Here is a 25147-nt window from a genome sequence, read left to right on the forward strand (position 1 = left end):
AAAAATCCAGAAAAACACATTTCAAAAAAGTTATAAATTGATTTGCATTTTAATAAGTCAAATAAGTATTTGATCCCTTTGCAAAACATGACTTAGTACTTGATGGCAAAATCCTTGTTGGCAGTCACAGAGGTCAGACATTTCTTGTAGTTGGCCACCAGGTTTGCACACATCTCAGGAGGGATTTTGTCCCACTCCTCTTTGCAGATCCTCTCCAAGTCATTAAGGTTTCAAGACTCGAACCTTCAGCTCCCTCCACAGAGTTTCCATGGGATTAAGGTCTGGAGACTGGCTATGCCACCCCAGGACCTTAATGTGCTTCTTCTTGAGCCACTCCTGTGTTGCCTTGGCCGTGTGTTTTGGGTCATTGTCATGCTGGAATTCCCATCCACGACCCATTTTCAATTCCCTGACTGGCTTCAATGCCCTGGCCCTGAGGGTACATGGCCCGTCCATCGTCCCTTTGATGTGGTGCAGTTGTCCTGTCCCCTTAGCAGAAAAACACCCCCAAAGCATAATGTTTCCACCTCCATGTTTGACGGTGGGGATGATGTTCTTGGGGTCATAGGCAGCATTCCTCCTCCTCCAAACATGGTGAGTTGAGTTGATGCCAAAGAGCTCGATTTTGTTACCAATTGTTTTCTTGGTGACTATGGTCCCAGCTGCCTTGAGATCATTGACAAGATCCTCCTGTGTAGTTCTGGGCTGATTCCTCACCGTACTCATGATCATTGAAACTCCACGAGGTGAAATCGTGCATGGAGCCCCAGACCGAGGGAGATTGACAGTTATTTTGTGTTTCTTCCATTTGCAAATAATTGCACCAACTGTTGTCACCTTCTCACCAAGCTGCTTGGCGATGGTCTTGTAGCCCATTCCAGCCTTGTGTAGGTCTACAATCTTGTCCCTGACATCCTTAGACAGCTCTTTGGTCTTGCCCATGGTGGAGAGTTTGGAATCTGATTGATTGATTTCTTCTGTGGACAGGTGCCTTTTATACAGGTAACAAACTGAGATTAGGAGCACTCCCTTTAAGACAGTGCTCCTAATCTCAGCTCCTTACCTGTATAAAAGACACCTGGGAGCCAGAAATCTTGCTGATTGATAGGGGATCAAATACTTATTTCACTCATTATAATGCAAATAAATGTATAACTTTGAAATGAGTTTTTCTGGATGTTTTTTTGTTGTTGTTGTTGTTATTCTGTCTCTCACTGTTCAAATAAACCTACCATTAAAATTATAGACTGATCATTTCTTTGTCAGAGGGCAAACGTACAAAATCAGCAGGGGATTAAATCATTTTTTCCCCACTGTATGTGTGGGGCCCCTCTCCTCTCTGGGTCCATTGAGACTACATCATGGGCCAATCTTCATTCTCAACATTTCTGAGAACAGCTCTGCAGTGAAATCCAAAAGTCTGAAAGCACACTGAAAATCTGGCAGATCTGGAAAAGAACAAAGTTTTAGGATTGAAAGGAAAAAAGCAAAAGGAAAAAAAAGACCTTGACCTTTGGACGCCACAGTCCAAATATTTTATAGTCACATCGATTTTGTGATTCCTACATAAAATGGTGCAATATCCAGTCCAAACTGCGCTGGTGATGTGGTAATATCCAATCACGATGCAGATAAATATGCTGCCACAATCTGTTCCAGTCATATTCTAATCATATGTACATCAAAAAATAAGTTTGTGTGGTTATATTGAATTATGATTGGATGTAGGTATCTCAAAGATGAAGGAAATGATTTGATATCAGGTATAGACAGTACCGTAAGCCTCTAGCCTTTGTGATATTGTTTGTGCCGCACAGTGAAGGAAAAAGCACAAAGTAATAGGATGGGGGGAGGGCAGGAATGCTTTGAGGGAATTGACCACCTTGACAAGTGAGGTGGAATGGAAGTCGAAGTCAATCTTCGAGCTGCTTCACCAGCGTGACAAGTATACTGGAGAAATCCCTAAAGGGAAGGACACTCCAATGAGTTTTCCCAAGTTTAGTGCCAGCCACTAGCAAACAGACAGGACCACACATCCAGGCATCATTTCAATTCTGATTTTACACTGGTATTCCCAATGAGAATTCCATTAGGGCATGTAGCTATAGGGGCTACACATTGCACGCTGAGCCAGTGCTAATATAGAAACCAGCAAAAAGAAATATGTGCATTATGCAACAGGTAAACAAACCATGCAAGAAAAGAGCAAAGGGAGAAAAAAAACACAGAGTGCACAACATTTGGAAGAAAAGATGTAGCCGACTGCCATTACATGCAATCACACTTGATGTGCTCCCTACCAAACAACATGAGCACTTTCTGTGTTCATTCAACATGACAGGGACTACAGGCAGATCAGTCTGTTTTGTTTTAAGAAGACATGATTCAGGCCTTGAATTAGCTATATCACCCCGGGCAGATTTGCACTAATTCACTTTTACAAGGATGCACTGGAGACTTGGAAAAAAAAATGGACCGTGTGCAAAACCGTATTGCAGCATTGTGAAAATGTAGCTCATACGTTCGTTCTTCTTTGTGCATTTCATATTTCATGAATTCTACAAGTTGACTGCTGCTATTGCGGGTTTGCCTCTATACATCAAAATGTTACAGACTACAAAGTCAAAAAAGTATTGCTCAGAAGCTGCTCTTTCATTTTAGATGATTCTACTATGAAAAATAAAATAGTGAGAAGAAAGTAATGGCGCAACATAGTGAATGTACAGAGCTACACAAATTGACATGGCTCAGATAATTTGTTCTCAGATGAATTTATTGTGAGTTCAAACTGAAATCTCAGATATATATTTTTTCTTACTGCATACTTCGGTACCTTGGCAAATAAGAGCACTGTTTGTGACAATTTTGAGATGTTCACATAGCAGTAGAAAACGGTTGTCAGAAATTTATTTGAGCTCTTAATGCAGTTATATTCATAACCGGTCTGGCTGTTTATGGAAACCGACAACCGCATTCAATAACCAATCTCACATTTGTAATTTTCTGGATTCATAACCCTATATTTGAGGAACACCTGCTGTGTGAAAGGAACCGTGAGTCATACAGTGCGACATGTATACAAAGACAGCCATGTTGCGTTTTATGTGTAAGTTCTGGTAACATACAAAGATAACAAAATGTGCTGTTTGTCACCTGAAAGTTTAAGAACCAGTCACTGTCTTCCACCGACACTAATCTCCTTAATTTTGTGGCCTGCGTGCGACTCTTCCAAAACAATTCTGTCTCAAACTGCTGTTGGTTCATTAACGTGCAAATCACTCATGTCGCGTCAGGTGCGACTTTCTAGTAATATTTACGTCGCCATATATGATATTTATTTCAGTTACTGTTGCTATGATTACAGGTAATATTCACTGCTATGGGGAGAACATAAAAGATGACTGACATCAGCTACTCGTTCATACAGAAGTGACTCGAATACTGTATGTAAACTGTTCTTCTGCATCATTATTGTAATAGCTGTGACGTGAATGTAACGATTCTCACAGAATGAGAACTTTAGTAGCCATTATAGTTATCGTCCTTTGTGAAAATGGCCCATTATACAAAATAATTCAGAAAAAAAGTAACATTATTTACTTACTTACCCATATTGTTCCAAACTTGTATGACTTTTTTTCTTCTGAAAGTAAACTATTCGACATTTTGAAGCATCTGTGCACATGCATGACCCATATAACGTCAAGGCTGTTTAGCACCAAAAAATCACTATAAGATTATTCCATTATCAGCTAATTTGAATTCAGCTTGATGTAAAAAAAAAAAAAAACATTTTGTCTTTTTGTGAACTATGAATCAGACTGAATCGGTAAATTGATTCGTGAGTGAATCAGGCAAATTTTAGAGAGAAACGTTCAGTCCTGTTTCTGAACGAAATCAAGTAGTTTGTTGAGCAGACTTGGTTCAAAAGAACAATTCTAATTCGTTTTGAGTTCAAATAATGGACAATAAATTCTTCTTTTGTATTACATGAAAAAAAAACACCATATTGGTTTGTAATGATATAAGTGTAAGTAAATAATAACTTCATTTAAATTTTTGGATGAACTGTTCCTTTAAATAACATATAGTCAGTGTATAGGGTACCAGTGGCTCCTTTAATTGTCAGAGTGGGGCTAACACAAACGTTTCTAATATCTTACACATTAATTCAAAAACCCTCAGACGAGAAACCAGTGGGAACCTCTGAATAGGAAATTATGTTAAATTTGTCACTCCAATCCCTTGCAATAGAGTATTAGTTTGTGAGGTGGTAGAAACATGATCACACGCTGGGTAGGTGTAATTGAAAAATGGAGGCGCTCTTAGATGGAGAGCTATTACGATGTAGCCCTCTTTGAGATGGAAGGCAATGTCAAATTGAACCTCTAAGCAAGCTACTCAAATGATGGCAAGTTTGCTTCAGAAATCAAAGAGACCCAGTGTGGTATTTTTCTGCCGACGGGTAAAAGCCCCATCTGTCACACAGGAAGAGAGACTATTTATTTGCCATAACCTATACTGAAAAGAAAGCAAATGAAAGTAAATGGAGGCCTGTTGAAAGCATTTGAATTTTTGAATCCATGAAAGTACATATATCACACGTTGCCGTGTAAATGATTCAATTTACTGCACTCTAAACAAATAATTAAAAAGATATGGAGAATAATAAAGCTTGTTAATATTAGTCCCTGAGACCTACTATGTTGAAAAAACTCACCATAAACCAGGAATTTTACGAAAAGCTTCAATGCTTCAGATAACAATGTGGATCAATTGCAATTTTCCTGGTCTATAGGCCTAGCAATTGCCATTGTCTGGAGTAAATTCAATGATTCATTTTAAATGTCAACATTGTGTGTGCTTGCATCTGTTCTCTCGTGAAACGTGCTAGAAAATCTGTAACAACACTGAGTGACTGACAAGCAATAGACTATGTAGTTTTGCACATGTGATTTGAGTAAACAGAAAGTAATTTTCCATAAATACACAGCAGTGCATTGATTCCCTAAACATGAATTAAGAATTGCATTGGATTGCAAAGTTAAAAATGAGGTGTCATTTTTTTTTACTTATTTATTTATTTGTTAAACATACTATCTCTCATCTTCAAAGCCTAATATAAACCAAGACACCAAGACGCACTGTATATCTTTAATAGCTTGATTGCCCCTGAAAAAAGGTGTAAATACTGTGATGCTATGAAAACATTGTCCTGTTAAACTGAGCATCTCAACCGCCCAGCAACACTAGTTTAATGGCTTAAGATTTGGGCGTGGCTATCTGCTTATTTAACCAATGGCAGGCAGGGGGAGTGTTCAAGAAACTTGTTGAAAAACAGTTCCATCCTGTCGCCAAAGAAATTACACGCTTCACCTTTAGGGTTTAAATGCTGAAAGATTTCCTCACTGAAACAAATAGGTGAACCGTGCTGGAAGATCTAATTGCTTTTCTCACTTTTGCTTTGAAAACTGCTCTTTTTGCTTTCTCTTCCAACATCACTTCAAATATAGCCATCAGCAGTGATTTTTGAAGTTACTTGGTGAGAGCATTCAGGTCAGAATCCTGGGCAGCAACACTTAGGAAGACAAAGAAACGATAAGATGGAGGAAAATAGAGCAATATGTCAGACATTTGAGTGAAAACAGACAGTAAGACAGCAGCGTAAACAGGCCAATTTAAGAGTGAGTGTTAACAATTGTTATAGCGACCCATCCCTGGCTCTCTGAAACTCTTTATAACTCACTGGCGCTAAAACAATCAAACATCCAGACAGACAAAACAACCATTGAGAGAGTTTATATCATGAATCGACTGTCCTCCTCAAAGTGTCTGGGCGGGAATGGGGGTTTAAAATGGGGGTGTAAAAACTGCAGACAATTATATCGCCCTCCAGTTTCATAGCTAAATTACAGGCGCAGCTACAAACTGTGTGGCATAAACATTCACAAGCCTGCTGAAAGCACAACAACATTGATCAGTGAAGTACGTGAATACAAAACTCAATGCAAGCAGGCAATGCTTATTGTAATTAATTAAATCTAATTATCACCTTGAAACCACTGACCTTTTTTGGATTGAAAGTAAAGATCTTCTGTTAATGTCAACACAAAATTCCATTTGCAAACCATTCTGATGCATTTGTGAGTTAAAGAAGATGTTCAACGAGAAAGAAATGTTGGGTGGGGTCAGATTTTATCCGTTGGACATCATTCATGGATCGTAAAAAGTGGTCTTAAACATTGTTGATATAGGGAAAAGATATGACAAGTTATAACTTTATGAGATTTTTTTTTTTCCATTGGAACCATGCACAATAAGACTAGGAATGTGTATTAGAAAAGTATATGGGGTAAAACCGTAACACTCCAAAAAAAAAAAGGGATAAATGACTATGTCATGTTTTGAGTCAATAATGTACATACATTTGGACAATATTATCACTAAAATAAAATAGTCTGTCATTGTTTAATAGCATAGCTGTGAACCCAGGGCAGTTCTATGACCCATAATAGCGATTCTGATGTTCTGCCATGACATAAATTTTTAACAGACTGTTTGCATTATTACTAAGATAGTGGGGTAGTTTTGCTTTATAGCCATGAAAGTAAGAGACTCGGTAATAGCTATAACATTACCAGTGCTGGTAAACATTTCACAAATCCAAAATGCTTTGGATAGCTTCATTTCAAGTCTTTTTGGCACAGAAAAATCAGTGATTAATCCAAAACAAGCTTCCATTTTATATTAACAATAAGAGGAGACAAGAGGATATGGCTGTAACGTTTATGACAGCTGTGAGTTTGACGCCACAACTCTCTTGTTAGATAAATGATGCTGGCAAATTTCACATAACTCCAAACAAGAGTTGCTTTTTCTTTCTGACTCCAGCCTGTACTCTGAACGTGCTGTCGGATTTTTCAATACATAGATGTTGAGGAAGGGTAATTTGCTGCTTCTAGCTGCTGTTATGTAATGCTGATGTGAAATATTAATCATGAATAGCTCAGGACTGCCAAATCTATGCTAGGGAAAGTGCTTTTTGTTAACCCCCTAAACTGCACGCAGGTGGCAGACCTTCCATCTTGAGCAGGGTGTTCTTGCAAGAGTATGCAGTTTTCTTTCTCCCTGGTGTTTGCGTGTGTGTGCATGTTTGAGGTAGTGGGTGATGGTTGTGTGTGTGTATATGCATGTGCATTTGCGTATGCAAGTATGCATTTTTCCTGTTTCTCAGTGCTTCGGATTCCATAATTGAAAACTAGCGAAACGCAAGCAAAAGGCCAATAGCTGCATCTGGTCAGAGAGCATGTTAAATTCAGCGAGACTGTCTGGAGCAAAAAATGCTTTTTGCTGATGCACAAATTCTTTTACTGCCTTGGGTAAGCATACATCAGTTCTTTGAGCAGATGTGGCAGATATTTACAGTTTTCTACTCTGTAATGCATACAGGCACCTTTCGCATGAGTACTGAGGCAGTACCATGATGGTATTAGATGATTATTACATGGTGCTTTAGGAGGAGCCGTTGCTGTGTTGGATTTTCCTATCCCCTCACTATTGGAACATTTTCATTGGTACTATATTAAAATGTCTGATTAAAAATGATATAAAATTACTTTACAGCATGTTTAGTATTAATCTAATTAATGTCTACTTATCACATTTTACACAACAGTTAGTTCTGGTCCGTAATTTCATTGGCCAAACAAGTTTTAAAGGGGATTCACAGTCTAACAGCACTGCAAGTTTGTATATTTCTTTGATTCATTTTTTTAACATAATTACACCAGTAGGTGGCAACAAGTGACTGCATTATGAGTCATTCACTCATTCTTTCCAACCTATTTGTTCAAAAAAAGAATTCATCCAGAAACACTGAATACATCATTGAGGCTGTCTCGTTTCAGAAAAGCAGCTGTTATAAAATAGACTGATGTTCGTTGTGAGGTGTAATTACTGTAATTTCTTTCTCACTTTGGAATGTAACGGTTGTTTTTCTAAAATAAACCATCTTCAGTGGCATATCCAATCTCTGGAGGGCGCAGCCTTTAAAATTTGACACAGCAAGTGAATTTATTTATGAGAGAGTCGCTGAATCATTTCTTTAGTGGAGCAATAATAGGAAAAGTAACTTGCTGTATTGTGTTTAAAATGGAAATGTAATTAAAAATGTAATTATTGGGCTGCTGTATAAAAGCAATACCATGCTTACAATACCTACAAATACTTTATATATCGCAACAAACACTTTTAGTGCAAGTTCAGCTAAAGAAAACAATTTTATGATATTACTGTATAGTTTTCAGATTTTATTGAAATCTTTGGCAATTTTAGTCTTTTCCTATTCAAGCAGATCGGAGTCTTACCTCCATTACCTAACATTCCGGCTGAGGACTGACTTGCCTTAAAGGGACTACATGTACCACAGTACTGAATGATTACACACTCTGGTACTTCAAAGAAGACCATGATATTACTATGGTACGTGCCCAAAAAAATACCATGGTAATAATACCATGGTGCTTTTTTGTCAAGAAAGTGTCTCAGTCTAATCCAACATTTTTCAGTCAAATGAAAACATCCCTCTTACCAGTCCTTTTTTTTTTTTTTTATACATTGTACTTTGATGGTCAAAGCTGAAGCCATTATCAAAGTGGATTATAAAAAGATTACATCAGCTTCAAATGAAACCTTTCAGGCTTCCGGTAAAATGGCTCTGGATGGAACGAGTACATGTTGTACATGAGTAGAGGAAATTGCGAATGACTGGGAGGAACCGAGGCATTTATGCGTAGAGTGCATGACAGTGTGGTGAGGTGCATCTTTATTAACCACAACTGAGGTGTGCTTCTGAACTAAAGATCAGTGCACTGTTGATCTGAAGATCCTAATAAGAGGGTTTGCACAAAAACGCTCAGTGAATTTATGAGCAAACGAGCTCCACCCGCAGTGAGGACTCCCCAGTTGCCCTGTCGCTGCACCTGCTGCCTCTTTTTCTCAATAACGCCAGTGTTTTAGCTGTGAGCTTTAAATGCGCTTATATCAGCACTCATGCTCGAGGCCTGTCATCTCCACGCGCCGCTGCTGAGTTTCCTCCGCCTGCGATCTGTCTTTGATCACAACTCTCTGGCTGATGAATGGCACCATGTAGTTCACATTTCAGAGGGTAAATATCCATTAAATGTTGGGCATCTGTCTCTGGGCAGCCTGGCTGAGGAATGAATGAGAATCGGCCTTGCTGACGCCAGGTCAGTGCTATTCTGAGCTAAACATGAAGTCCTGCATTATTCATATACCTGCTTTGTGAACAGATGCAAATCTGATCCCCAAATGCAAACTATTTTTTCTTACATAACCACCGTCCCCTGTAAAATGGAGAGGCATTTGATCTCTTAGGTTGAAAGCACATCAACAGATGCATGCGGAGGGTCCTAAAGAGTGTCTTCAATGGTTAGCCTTGAGCTACACTAATTCTTGTTGTCAGGTTGATGTTCACAATTCACATATTCAATTAACAATTCATGCATTACATATATAAGACATGCTACAATACATCATGTCAAAACCAAAATCCACATTTACTATCTGTGCCCCGTATTGCATGTTAACTGCATCACGGGTGCAAAACTATTTTATTTGCATATTCAGATTCTCCCCCTGAGGTGATCATCAAAGTGTGAAAGTGTGCCGTTAAACATTCATCAAGATGAAGAATTACCCACCTCCATAACAATGTGAACATAACAGTGAAAAGAATCAGATCTTGGAGACTAGAAGTACTGTATCCTAATTCGGAAATCTCTTTAGCTCGGCTTCATCCATTTAATGCCGTAAATATTCTGTTAACATTTGTTTGGAAAAAGACCATGTTTACATTATCAGATAGGAGCCTCACAATTTGCACAGAATGAGTTGAGGAATGCTACTGACTTTGTTTGGTCGTGGCTAAGTGGATGTAAGAACCTCCAGATTGCTTTCTTATCAATTATACATTTACTGGGACACTGCTATCCACTCTGCTTACCAAAGGAGAAGACCAAACGACAGGGGAAAGAAAGATACAGATGCAACAACAGCAACAAAATCCAATATCACACATCAGCGTATTCATTTCAAACCCGTGAAAAGACCAACAAAGCCGGTTTCCAGCATACTGTGGGTTTTGTTTTCAAAGCTGGTCCAGTGGTGTTCAAACCAGGCTTCTTAACTTGTTAAAGCGGGAAGACCTTAATGATCTGGAAGATAAGCATCAACAGCTAAAGGTTTGCAACAGTGTTCATTTAGATGTTTTTGTTGTTGTTTTGTTTTCTTTTAGTCATATTTTTGTCTTTTTTTTTTTATTTCTATTAAAATTAAATTTAAATGTAGCCAACAAGCATATTTTGCATGTCATAGTCATTAACTTCAGGCCATTTAATTTAATTAAATTGTATTCTATTTTATGTAATAATTTAATTTATTAATTTGATTTAATATATTTTTTTCCTTTCTTTCTGTTTAAATTTTTTATAGTGCTGCCAAATGATTAATTACAATTAATCGCACACACATGCATGTATATATTTAAGAAAAATATGTTGTTTATATATTAAATATATTTATATATAATATAAATTATATGAATATAAATATATAAATATAAATGCATGTAAATATTTATTTTCATAATATATACTGCATGCATGTGTGTTCATATACACATAATAAATATACACAGTACACATACATACTGTATATTATGTAAACAAAAACGTATTTTGGATGCGATTAATCACAATTAAAACACATTTATTTAATTTTTTCATCATTTTATTACTATATATATATATATATATATATATATATATATATATGTAATACAATAGCAGATAAGGATACTAATGATTTCTAAACTTTCTGTTGCTCTCACTAGGCCAGCAGAAAACCAGCCTGGACCAGCATGGAAATTCAGTTTGAACTTGGAAGCAGACAAGTAAATCCATCATGATCAAGTTCAATCCAAATAAATAAATACAATAATGATTATGCTGTTTACCTTAAACAGACGGAGGATATTAGCCACCATTATAGACACAGAACTGGACGATGCTCCTATGACACCCACCACCCTTTCTGGCTTGGTAATGATGGGCGATCCTCCACCTTGGCACTTCACATCTGTGCCGTCCTTTTCGATGAGCGCCTGGACAAATGTGAGAGACTGCTCCAGAGCGTGAGTGTCCCGCGAGCACGTGTCCAGAATGCGGGCGCCCAGCGTGATGTTTGGGAGCAGTTCATGGTCATTATTGATGCGGTCCAGAGCAAAGAGCATAGCTTCCAATCGATGGATCCCCTTTTCCTTTTTTAGCTCACCGCAGGGTTTGCCCTCGTGACCCCGGGCGTGAACTGGAAACAGGCCGCCCAATGAAATGTCCCCATCAATCCGGATAGAGTTTAGATGCGTGTGGCCTGGACCTTTGGGCCTCGCAGCCAAAGCAGTCAGAAAGAGGTAGAGAAAAACCAATACTGAGCATTGACAGCGATGGTTGGTCCATCCAACCATTTTGCCCATGGCTGAAGACATTGCAGCAAGGCTATTTCAACCAAAGCGTGTCTATTTTTAGATCTGAGATGTGTCACAACTGAGTTGATGGGTCAATGGAGGCACCCTTTCACAGGGCACAATCTTTTAAAGTTCATAGTTATGTCACGTAGCGATGGGTTTGTAATTGAATGGAATGCACATCAGGTTCTTTAGGCAGCAGTTCTGAGTCAATCCCCTTTATCTCCTGTCAAGGAACTTCCTCTAGAGTCCTTTGATGAGATCAAAGGTTAACCGTACGTCTTTGGTCCCTTGCTCCCTCTAGGTTTCCAATCGCCACGTCTCCTAGTCGAGGAGGTTGGGGGTCTTGTGCTGCGAGCACAAAGCTTCACCCACCTGTGAGCCTTCCTGGAAAAAAAAGATATGAAGAAAGGAATGAGTAAGCACCACAGAAAGGCGATACAGTCAGATGTTTCTGTGACAGTATGGGCACTGCAGCACTTATGTTCTTTTCCTTAAACTTTCGTTTGCAGCATCTTACTGAAAACAGCTTTCTTACTGAAAACCCGCTTGCTTTTTCTCACACGCTCCCTCTCTCTCCCTCTCTATAGTCTGAATTTAAAACGTTGCTATGGGCTCCCAAGGTCGAGAGAAATATGCTTTGGCTCCCACATGTCTCTTTTCAACATTCTGAATGAAGGAGCTGCATTCCAATGAAGAGCTCCGATCCAGCGAGAGAGAATTATCTGTGTAATGTGCTGTTTTCGTATTCCCCCCATCTGAAATGACAAGCTCTGATAAAGAAAATGAGTTGGGTTGATGAAAATTGTTCTGCACACACCGTATACTGACAAAAGGCGGACCCTTTAATCTCTAGCCGCAACGGTCACCGCAGGATATTTAAGTTCTCGGAATGAATTGTTATTTGGGTAACCTCGAGGTCATTAATTACTTTAATGAGAAATGAGATTTAATTTGTATGACACTGATCTCGATGTGAGGACAAGTTACTTCCCACAACTTTGACAGTCACTGTTATCATTACTCCCTTAATTGTTGCCTAATTGGGTTAAAATTTACATACTGGAATATTCCATTAGGCTTCTGTGTTTTCAGTTTGCATGTGCATAATTTTGCTTTAATGGTGAGTGACAAATACAGCAAACTGATCTAGCCATATTTTTAATGCCTACACATTATCGTTATCATGCAATATCATGATTTACTGCTTGACTTGTTTTCACCTCCTCCAGCATCCCAACCAAGACATATTTTCTCTGCCATTTCATACGTAGCATTAAAATCTCACTTTATATTGCTCTTTATGTACAGTACTGCATATTTTTAAATGATCACTAAATGCACAGCTACGGTACTTTCATAAAAATCCTGTGCATTTCTTTAAACGTGGATGCAGTTTAAGCAATTATTTTCGAGCCTTGATCTCAGCAAATCTTTTTTGCACAGTTTGGTTCACCTCACTTATTTACAAGGTGACAGAAAAATCTCTGAAATTCTCTTTTATGCCTTTGTAAGTCTAACTGACCTGCTCTCATTCTATCTAGTTTTTTTTTTTTCTTATCTCATCCTCTCTTCCCACCTCTTCCCCTATTAGTACACTATACGCTGGCTCCACACTTCTCCTCCAGTGCACAGGCACTTCAAAGAATTACAACAGGGCCTCTGAAGTGACTCTGAAATGCTTTTTCAATGTTGGCAAATGTGCTTTGATATTAAAGAGTGAACTGGGGAATCCTTCCTCTGGGAAAATAAGTTCGTGTGAGAGACCACGGTAAGGCTTGAAGCACATGTTCCATTCTCCCACGCTCACAGCTAAGGGAAACATTGCCAAACACGTGAGAATTGGAACACAGCCTACATTCAAAGGTGTTTGTCTTGAATGATTTACCATTAGGTGTTGTTAACAGTGTTCGGGAGTTACTAACTAAAAATAGCAATGTTCCTAACTCAGCTCCATTTTTCAGTATTGTAGCTTTTTCCAGAATTGCAGCACTCCTCCTAAAAAACAGTAATGTTTTTTTTTTTCATATTGTGCGTGCACAAAAAATGTTTAGCTTGACTGTAGCTTGAGTTAAGTAGTTAAGAACACCAAGTAACTTCCCCAACGCTGGTTGTTAATAAACTCCCTTAGATTTTTAAGGCGAAGCCAAGCTTGTTAGATGGCTGTTGACCCATATGAAGCTGTCAGCATGATCTGCGATCATTGCTGTGATTTGCGGGGAGTGTCAGCCCTACCACAGAAGTTAATTTAATTCATTAGTTAAAGTTAATTGACACTGCATGGCTGTCTGAGGATGTAATGGAGATATAATAAGCGCTGAGAGTTTCTATCAGCAATAGGCTTGAAACTGATAGTGGATAACAGCAATTACAAATTTTTGCTCTATTTGAGGTCATTTTCAGTTATTTCAGATCTGGATTGCTAGAAACAGTTTGGCGTATTAATGAGAATATTCAGAATTATTGAAATGTCAAAACTTAATTTGAAGTTCACATCTAGCTCTTGCCTGTAAAGATACCATTCATTTAGTAGAATTAACACAACTTTTATCACTTGTGTGTTTAGGCTGACCAGCTGTTGAGGTCTTTTGCGGAGATCAGTGATATTTAAAAACTACACTTACAAAAAAGCAGCATGGTAATATAGCATGATGTAAGTAGTACTGTACATGGACCATGTAAATACCAAATTATATAAAAATAAAGGTGCTTCAAAAAGGTTCTTCAAGCGATGCCATAGATTCTATGGCATAGAAGAACCATTTTTGGTTCCACAAAGAACCATTCAGTCAAAGGTTCTTTAAAGAACCATCTTTTCCGTACCTTTTTTATAATCTGAAGAACCTTCTTTCACCACAAAGAACCTTTCGTGAAACAGAAAGGTTCTTCAGATGTTAAAGGTTCTTTATGGAACCATTTAGACAAAAAGGTTCTTCTATGGCATCGTGAAGCACCTTTATTTTTAAGAGTGTAATGGAAATCTACACATTGACTTGCTTTCAAATAAATAATCTAAAAATTCTTAAAACAAGTGTATTAAGTGTATTTTAATCTTTGTTGTTAAATTTTCTATATTAAAACATACTTATTAAAGATTTAATTCTTGAAAACTTATCTTAATATCTTAAGCAGTCTTGCTTCTTACATAAATTTAATTTGCTTCATTGATTTTTATATTTTAGATAGAAAATTAGACTTTTTTGTAAAGGTGCACTAGTCCTTGAAGTTTAACCTTTTATGGCTATTGAATGCTAAACCATTACAGCCTTGAGTCTCACACCATAACCGTCCACTTCTAAGGTCACACTCTTTCTGAATAACATTAGACTAGACAAGGTTTTTAAAATACTACTGAACCTATATAGGTTTAGGTGAGGTTTTGTAATTGCAGACCTAATCAGTACTGTAAATAACATCTATATGTCATTCTGAAAGATCTGCACTTGTCTACATCATCCCAAAATGTCTCCTGCAATGGGTCGTAGTGCATAGCTTGATTGCTAAACAAAGGCACATTAGAGCCAGTGAGTAAGCAATCATTAAATTCCTTGAGGAAAACTAGAAATGGTTGGAGCAGACATTTTGTTAGTCTATAAAGCAGAAATCCCTTTAATGTGAACACTTTAGCTTTATTTGACGCTTATAGGATGGGAAGACTGTCAAAACAACATCCACATACTGGCACAAGTAAGCACACAAGGCACTGCAAAATCCTACAAATGAGCCAACAACCAGGTGCATACATTGTGTTGCACACTAGATAATGTTGTCATCTGTTCCTTTTCTCAAAACAAAGCAGATACAATGCTTATGTGGACGAAAAACAAAAGAATCACACCAAAAAAAAAAAAAAACAATACAGCACCTTAGTGCTCCTTAGATAGCAGTTTAAAGATATTTGTACAGGAAATTCGGTAACTGCCAATAATATTTAGCCGTTCTAAGTACACTTATTAAAAGTTATTTCCAATTTCAGTAAGCCTACAGCACTCTACTTCTTAATAACAATCCAAGTGTGTGCAAGTGCTAGTATGCATACTGTAGAATACCAACCTTTAGTTTGCAGGCTGCCCAAGGGAGCCTCCACTTAGCAACAGGCTAATAAATCTTCGCTGGTGCAGTGTGCCGCAGAGAAATGGTATTGTTCCTCATATACAATCTGATATCATACTCAAGTGTGTGCTCAAGAAAATATTAGATATGGCAATTATAAATAGTGCTAATGAGATCATTATCTGTTTCTCATAATGCTTTACATATTTGGAGGCTTATAACTGACTCCACCTCCAAAAGTCTTAATGCTAAGCCATTACTGTTGTGAAAGGACAATTACTTATCGTGCACTGCAAAATTAGAAGCACAAATTGCAGTCTCACTGGGAATGTTTTTACGGCGTACATATTCTTGATAAAATTAACCCATCTGCACAGTCTCAGGGAAAGTCACGTGTGAAAAAAGCTGCAGAATCTGGATCACACCGCGCCCACACGTGCCATTCACGGCTTTCTTTTTTAAAGCACCTCCTTGTCTGGGCTTCTTTAAGCATGTTGGGCTGACACCATTCAGTCAGTTAGAGCTGTAATTGATCTTAAAGGAATAATCTCTTTCCCATCTCTTCTAGAAACAGGAGAGATGTGGGCCACAATGGGAGGAGGTGCCATGGAAGAGCTCTTATTCTGGGAACGGATCATTTGTAAGAAGACTGAAGGTGACATGCGGGGTTTAATGCACACCCTTTGGAGTGGAGAAGTAATTTGGACCTGATCATTCACCGCAAATTCAGTTTAATCAATGTAGAGAGAATCAGGCAGGCTAAGGTCAGACCTATTTTCCAATTCAAAGCTCAACCGAGTCTTGGAACAGATAAGGGGCTTACACAAATAAAGTGTGTGTGATTAGTAGAGAGGAGAAGATGGAGACATTGAAACACACCGTGAAGAGACTGATGGAAAAAACATTCATTTTTATTCGGAGCTGTACCGTTGACTTAGTAGTTCCCATTAATACTTACTAAAGCCAGTCATTAAATGAGTTTGATTTCTCAGAAAAATTGGCAAGGTTAGACTTGAAACATTACAGAAAGGTGGTGTTCATTTATGGTTTCGCATTATTTTGTTGTTAGCAGGGTGAATTTCACGAAAGTATGTCGAGGTCACATTTCATTCCAAAACCAACAGAACATCTATAGTCAATTTTATTTTATATAAAAATGGATCTGAAGCCTATTTTTAGGAACATTAAGAATTTTCAAATTATTTATTTGTTACTACAGTTATTCTTATTTTAATTTTTTTTTTCCTTCTGGTGTGAAACATGGAACAGAAACAAATTGTTTTTTTGTTTGTTTGTTTGTTTTTTCATTGTTTTAAAAATGATCAGACTAAAAACAGAACGGGTTGAAATGACATTCAAACATTATCATGTCGGTGCAGAATTTATTGATATTAGTTGAGCTGTTTACTCATTGTGGCTGAGACCTGAATAATTCAATCAGGGAATTTGGAACCGCATAATCCAATGTATTTTAAACATCGGTTCCCTGTATCTGAAAATCACCTGGTTGACTCAAGGCCCAAAGAGACTCAGTCAAATTGAAACACCAATGAGATAAACACAACATGACAAATCACAAAGCTTTGTCAACTTTTCCATCACATTAGTGGAATAATAAAGCATATTATCACATCCAGATAACTGTACAGCCTACAACTGAAATTAGCTTTGGGATCAAGAGAGCACGTCAGGAAATATTGTTCGTTTGAGAGTTCCCTAAGGCTCCCTTGCTGATTTAGGCAAATATCACATAAAGTTTCTGGCCCAGGCATTAAAATGTTGCCACGATAAGCATTTTGTTGACTCGCTGACCTTAAGGGCCGTTATTGTTGTCTCGTGATTGGCTGACAGGTGTTTCAGCTGTGCAGATTTCTTTGTGCACTCTTTCCTAGAATACAGTGGACTCACAACCACACATTGTAGGAAGATAAGAAGTCGAGGCACTTAATATTTTACTAGCTGGCTGCTAGTGAGTACCATGGGGCTTGCACCCCGCCAAAAGACAAAGATAGAACTTGAATGTGGGATGTCACAGTCTGGAAAAAGCTTCGAGACTGCATAGCAAGCAACTAATCAGAACACACACACACAACTGTAAGGTCAGAAGCAAACTCTACGTATGCTACTGCTTAACAGAAATGCTTGGCAAACAACACTGCAAATGTGTTCCCCTGGTGTGCATACTTCACATGTATACTTGCGTTCATTTGGCAGTAACAAAGTGCTGAATGTGTTAGTATTCAGGTTGCTAGATATATGTACGTGAATAGCTTACATTTAACTAAATTGCAAAAGATCAACCTCTTTTTTGTACTATATTTTAATTTTGTATTCATGTCATAAAAGTTACATAAACAGTTTATGGTTAAAGCAATGTTGAGCAATTTTCTCAAATATAGATTTGTATACACCTGTAAGAGAAAGAGGAAAAACGACTGTAGTCAATGTGCACTAATGTCTGCTATTGCTCCCCTTGAGGCAACACTGAGAATGCAATTTCACGACGTGCACTGATGTGTTTCTAGCCACGCAAGTGCCATCAGATTCACTGAAAGTTTGAACTGTGAGGCCAAAAACATGATGACAGTATGACATTTTATAAGAAGAGATGAGCCCTACCATGCTCTAATTGAATATTCTGATCTTTTTTCCACCAGGAAGATGGAAAACGGTCAACCCACAAAATTAAAGCTGTAAATATCTTCCAGAGCACATTTGGACTGGAGCGAATAACCAGATATCTTACAGCGGCAAAATGTCACAGACAGCTGTGGGACCTCCACACGGCACAAACACACACAGCAATATCGCCACGTGTTTGCTGAGGCCAGTCATGGCCGAGAATAAACAGATATCTAAAGGTTGGGTGTGAGATCCTATAGGGAACGAGATAAATGTCATTTCGCATTTCCTTAACCTTTGCACTGATAACAACACCTGCCTGGGTTGGAATCGTCATGTAAACGCTGACTTTGCATGCTAGGGCATAATATCCATGCACTGCATGTGACTTTATGTGTTCCAATTGTACTGTCTAAAGCACTTTGACAGCACATCCTAGCTATGAAATTGTTTTTTTTCCTTGAACTAACAAAAAATGTTGCTGACAGCAAACAGAAAAAGAGGACATACTGTGGTTAGATCATCAAGTAGTTATTGGGCCCGTTGTTAATTATTGATAAATTGAACTTCTATACTCCACAAAAATTCTGCAAATTAATTCAGGCTGAAATGCTTAATGCAGAGACTCCATTCGATCTCTTTAAAGAACATTTTAGCCATATTCTACACTGAAAAAAAAAATTACAAATCAGTAATTTTATACCAAATCAGTGTTTTCTGACATAATACAAGTTTGCCAGGCTACAGTGAATGAGCTGCTATAGATATTGGTAATGCTTAACAATAAGGACTCACTGGCTAGTTAACTACATTGATTAATATGAACCAACAATAATAATACATCTAAAGCATTTATTAATCTTAGTTAATGTTAATGTCAAATTTTACTAATGCGTAATAAAAAGTTGTACCTGTTAATATTAGTTAATGCACTGTGAACTTACATGAACATTAACATTTTTATTAACTAACTAGCATTTAAAAGTTTAATATATGCAGTAAAAATATACTGCTCATTATTAATGTTAGTTAATGCATTAATAATGTCAACAAATGAGACCCATCCTGTAATGTGTATCAAGTATATTGCCAAAGAAACAGAAACCAAGTAAACGAAAAATTCTATCACATGTCACATTTAGTTAAAACAAAATGAATTAAATCTCTTTCATTAAAATAGCTTTTAATTACTTGTGCGGATGTTTTGGACTTTAGTTATTTGTATACAAATACCAATTGGTCTTCTTTCTTACATCTTTTTGCATACTGAATCATAATTGGTCTTCCATTTTCAGAATCAACCGTACAGAGACACCTTTTACACTGTAACAGGAAGTTTGAAAGTCACAGAATCAAAGCTTAAAACCTTAAACCTACTTTAAACTTCAACTCTTTTCTTTTGCTGCCGTGAAAGCAGTGGAATTATATTCAGGAAGTGCAAATCTAGTTGTCTTTGCTTTATTACAGCAAACGCTCTTTTAACATCCTTTAAAATTTAGCCATTAAAAGAGAACTAAAAAATGCTTTCAAGCTGAATATCAAATGAGGACAATTTTGTCGTGACAGAGGCAAGGAATTACATTCAAAGCGCATTTAGCACTCGCGGTATAGAGTATAACCCCCACATTAATATTTTCGATCAGCTATGCAGCCCATTTCTTTCCTGGTGTTTTCAGATGCAGCAGAACACTCACACTGAGTCGCACTTCGGCGGCACTAAAAGAGGGAAACCACCAACCGTCTATTTAAACTTCAAAAGGAAGCCGTGTCGGCTCTCTGATCCCAACACATTGGCACAACATTTGGAAAAAACTAGCAAATGAGGACAAGAAACAACATCAAGCAGATGTGTTTTTCTGACATGCTCATGTCTCTCTTTCTCTCTTCCACACTCGCTCTCCAACTGTTCTGCAGGGGAAAAGAGGAGGAGCTCTGTAATTCTCATTGCAGAGGAGCCATGCACAGCAGGAAAGTAGTAAAGGGAGGGTGAGAAGAAGAGACCTCCAGACACACAAACTAATTTACTCCGCAGCTGCCTCTTCGACCGCAGGTATGCGGCAGTGAGATCACCACAAAGGTCTAAGATAGAGGTGCTCAACTCCAGGAAACAGACTGTACACTGCATGGACACAGTTCCAAAATGATAATCGCAAAATCAAACACTGAAGTATATATATTATTTTAAGGTCCAGTTCTCACTATTGAAAGGAAAGGACATGATGTGTGGCCAGGTATGGTGAACCATACTTGGAATTTGTGCTCTGCATTTAACCCATCCAAGTGCACACACACATCAGTGAGTAGTGAACAAACACAGACACACACACACCCGAAGCAGTGGGCAGCCAATGCAGTTGGGGGTTCGGTGCCTTGCTCAAGGGTCTCACCTCAGTCATAATATTGAGGGTGGAGAAAGTGCTGGACATTCACTCACCCCACCGACAATCCCTGCCGGACCTGAGACTCGAACCCGCGACCTTCGGGTTACAAGGCCGACTCTCGTTCCATTAGGCCACGACTGCCCCATTAATTAACTATCAACTACGACTTTTGCCTCAAACTTCTAATTACTGCTTATTAATAATTAGTAAGGTAGTTGTTAAGTAGCAGGATTAGGAATGTAGAATATGGTCATGTAGAATATGTGCTTTTATAAGTACTAATAAACAGCCAATATGCTAGTAATATGCATGCTAATAAGCATAGTTAATAGTGAGAATTGGTCCCTATACTAAAGTGTTACCAAATATATAACATCTACAATAAATATAAATTCAAGTGTTTGATTTTGCAATATATGTCTTTAAAAAAAAGTCTTAATTTACCTTTTCCACAAATTAAGCCCTTTCAAAGATCTTAAATCAGACTGGAAAATCTTAAATTCATGAAGTTATGGCATTAAATGTTGCAAGCATTGCTAAAAATTAATATCTTCCTCTGTATTTTGCCTTGTTTTTCAATACGAATATCTACATTGCCATAAATCAAGATATATTTACCTGAGGTGCAAAATGAAGATATTATTTTCTGAGAAATTAAATAAAAAGTGAGTTTATGAGTTATGAAAACTTAATTCAAAGGGAAAACTATTTATTTTTTTCTTGAAGTTCTTTTTAATCAAACAATTTATTGATGAATATTACAAAAGAAAAAAAAAAGAATGAAGTCATTTTACTTCTCAAGTATATTTACCTTGACTTAAGAATCTCTAGACATTTGCACTGGAAAACAAGAATAAAATACTGATGAATCCCTTTCTTTTTTTCTTTTTTTTGCAGTGAGATCAGAAGGTACAGTACAAGTTACTTTCATATTCTAGTGGTTGGAAGCAGAGCCGTAAGCTATTTTTTAGTAAAATGAATTAAAAAGTAATGGATATTGGTGGGAAGCTGTATTTTCAAACGTTAAAGTGTTGCTAATACAGCTCATTTTTAGAGAACATATTGTTGTATTATGTTCCCTTCAATTTACTCCTTAAAATTTCTTTATTTGGTATTAAAAAGATCTTTAAAAAGTCTTCAATTTAAACCCATAACACCTGCAGAAACCCCATCTGTGATCATCTAAAGCCCTGAACACGCTGCACGATTTTTGGCTGTCCCAGACGAAAGATTGGCATTGTGAAACAATGGTGCCGATTTCTGTGATCGTGGCTCCTAATCGGTGGTCCTGTGTGTCATGAATCTGGTTCTTGGACTTCCATCTGCCAGCCACCAGAGATCGCTATTTCATTACATTGACTCTCGCACCACACAGACTGTTGCACGTTACACTGGACTGCATTTCCCATCATCCTTTGCACTGATCACAAAGCTGTCATCAATTACATGCTACACTGATCATACAGTTGTCACCAATCACACGCTCACCTGAGAGCTATTATACACTCTATTTAAAACGCACTCAGATTCTGCTCAAGTCATCGAGTATTGTTCTGCATGTAGCACTCTCCAAGTGTTAGCTGCCTTACCAAGCCATTCTGTGTTTCTGTTTAGTTCCAGTATTGTCTAGCGTATATCGCTCTCCCAGTGATAGCTACATTACGGAGCCCTTCCATGTTTTCTAAGTCTAGTTTATCTAGTTTATTTGCCTTGTTTCCTTATTCCTGCCTGTGTATCTTGGATTAACCCTTGTCTTACCGTTCAGACTCCGTTTGTATTTCATTTGGACTATTGCTCATGTTATTGGACTACCCTTTTCTCAAGCCCTCTGGATATTGTTTACCGATCAAAGACCCACGCTTGCCCTAGGATTACTCTTTGCCTTGTCTGTGTTATACCTGTTTGCTGATGTTTTGACCCTGCCCGTGTTTACTGACCCCTACGATCTGAACTTAGACGCGAGGGTTCGCATCCATCACTCTCTCAGTTTATGGATTATGCTTTGTTGACTATTGGCTCTTCGTTTACTGTGGGTGTCGCGGAGGAAGAACGTGTCACTGCGTCCGTAACTGAAATGGCGGCCACCCCGGAGCACGATCACAAAATGGCGGTCACAACCACACCCAGTCAAGTCACAGCTGATCTTTGTGAGTCCAGTCAAGTCACCGTTGGTCGTCATGAATCAAGTCAAGTCACAGTTGATCGTCATGAATCAAGTCAAGTTATAGTTGATCTTCACGAGCTAAGTCAAGTCACAGTTGGTCGTCAAGAATCAAGTCGCATCACGGCTGTTCGTCCAGAGTCTCGTCACGTCTCAGCTGATCTCCCAGAGTCTCGTCACGTCTCAGCTGATCTCCCAGAGTCTTGTCACATCTCATTTGTTCATCCAGAGTCCTGTCACTCCCTGTCTGCTGCACCCAGATCTTCAAGGTTAGTCTTTCGATTTCCCAGTTTGGTGAAATCTACTGTGAGGGATGCTCTGCTGGTGTCTGCACGCACAGCTGGTATCCTCAAATACACACTCACTCTAACCCACCTGTTCCTGAAATAATTCCCCTGTCTGAAGCGCTTCCCATAATGGGGATCGTTTTATGTTGCGTTTGGGCTGTGTACACCACCATAGAACTGCCTGAGTTGGCGGCGTCCACTGTGATGGATCCAGAGGTGGTGGTGTCCAGCAATGATCTCTTTCTGTTACCCTACGAGGCTGCTGTAGAACCTCCAGAGGTGGCAGCATCTGCTGCAGAACCTCCAGAGGTGTCAGTGGTACTCAATTATGAACTCCCAGTGTGTCCTGTCATAGCCAGAGGGACTGTCTCTGAACTCTCATCCAGTCCAGAACCCGCCATGGAGGCCAAATGTGAACTATTGTCCTGTCCCAATCTAGCCAAAGAGGTTGTCTTTGAATTAGCAGCCTTGTCTGTCATTGCCAAAGAGGCCACTAATGAACTGTCTGTTTGTTCAGTCACAACCAATCAGACTGAAAATGAGCAGTCTGCCAACCCAGTCTCAGCCAAGGAGTTTCCCTTTGAACAATATGTCTGTCTGTCACAGTCCAACTGTGAAATATCTGCTGGTGTAATACCACTTACTGAAATGTTTACCAGTCCAGTGTCAGTCAGTGCACCTGGTTTTGATCTGTCAGCCGGTCCCCTGCTCCCAAGTGTGTCTATTTCTGAACCATTTTTCTTACCAGTCTCAGTCTGTGAACTTAATCCTGAATTTACTGTATGTCCTGTACCAGTCCATGAGTCTAATATTGAACTGCCTGTTTTGAGCCTGAAAACTAATAATGCACCCCATGTCTGTCCCGTTAACCTTGTCACTGCCATAGAGACCATTTATTAACTGTCTACCTATCTGGTTTCAGTTAATAAACCTGATTTTGAGCCTTGTGTCAGTCCTGATTCAGTCAGTAGGTCTGATGTTAAACCTTTTGTCTGTCCAGTTTCTGTCAGTAGGTCTGAAAATGAACTGTCTGCCAATCCAGTATCAGTTAATGTATCAAACTTTGAACTGTCTGTTAGTTTAAACTCTGCAGTGAAATCTGATTCGGAAGTGTCTGCCTGTCCAGTCTCAACTAGTGAACCTGTGGGTGAACTTTCTGCCTGTCCAGTTTCAATCAGTGAGCTTGCTTATGAACTGTCTGCCCGCTCGGTTGTCACCAGGGAAAATAATGATGGACTTATGTTCCCTGCCCCGGTCCATGGGACTGTAAGTGATCTCTCTGTTTTTTGTGTCTCAGTTTCTCCTAGGCACCAATCTTTGCTGTGGGTTCCTGATCAGCCTGTTCAGTCGTGGTGCTCTCCTGATCCATCGTGGTACTCTCCTGTTCCGTCGTGCTGCTCTTCTGCTCTGCCGTGGAGGTCTTCTGCTTCGTCTGCTCCGCCCTGGTGGGCTCCTGCTTCGTCTGCTCCTCCGCCGTGGAGGTCTGCTGCTCCGTCTGCTCTGTGGTGGTGGTCCTCAGTTCCTCCTATACTGCCAGATCTGTCCTGGGATTCTGCTCTGCTGGCTTTTCCTCAGTCCCCTGTCCCTCCACTTACACATGGACCTGGCCCTCCATCCCTCCCCCTGTTCCGCCGCCGCTCCACCACCCTCCTGTATTGTACTCTGGGCTTCCAGACACTCCTTGGGGGCTCTGTCATGAATCTGGTTCTTGAACTTCCATCTGCCAGCCACCAGAGTTCGCTATTTCATTACATTTACTCTCGCACCACACAGAATGTTGCACGTTACACTGGACTGCATTTCTCATCAATCACACGCTAAACTGATCACACAGTTGTTAACAATCACACGCTCACCTGAGAGCTATTATACACTCTATTTAAAACGCACTCAGATTCTGCTCAAGTCATCGAGTATTGTTCTGCATGTAGCACTCTCCAAGTGTTAGCTGCCTTACCAAGCCATTCTGTGTTTCTGTTTAGTTCCAGTATTGTCTAGCGTATATCGCTCTCCCAGTGATAGCTACATTACGGAGCCCTTCCGTGTTTTCTAAGTCTAGTTTATCTAGTTTATTTGTCTTGTTTCCTTATTCCTGCCTGTG

The 25147-nt window shown here is 38.9% G+C and overlaps 1 protein-coding gene across 2 annotated transcripts in view; it reads right to left on the reverse strand.

The window, feature by feature from the left end:
• The window catches only part of grm4 (glutamate receptor, metabotropic 4), a 172203-nt gene that overhangs the window by 109005 nt on the left and 38051 nt on the right, over positions 1-25147 (reverse strand). For both annotated transcript variants that reach the window (XM_058780032.1, XM_058780033.1), the window contains exon 2: positions 11036-11929. In XM_058780032.1, coding sequence (XP_058636015.1) covers positions 11036-11563 — 528 coding nt within the window. In that variant the 5' untranslated portion in view covers positions 11564-11929. The remainder of the gene's footprint in view (positions 1-11035; positions 11930-25147) is intronic.

The sequence above is a fragment of the Onychostoma macrolepis genome, chromosome 06 (assembly GCF_012432095.1).
Source record: "Onychostoma macrolepis isolate SWU-2019 chromosome 06, ASM1243209v1, whole genome shotgun sequence".
NCBI classification, from domain to species: Eukaryota; Metazoa; Chordata; class Actinopteri; order Cypriniformes; family Cyprinidae; genus Onychostoma; species Onychostoma macrolepis.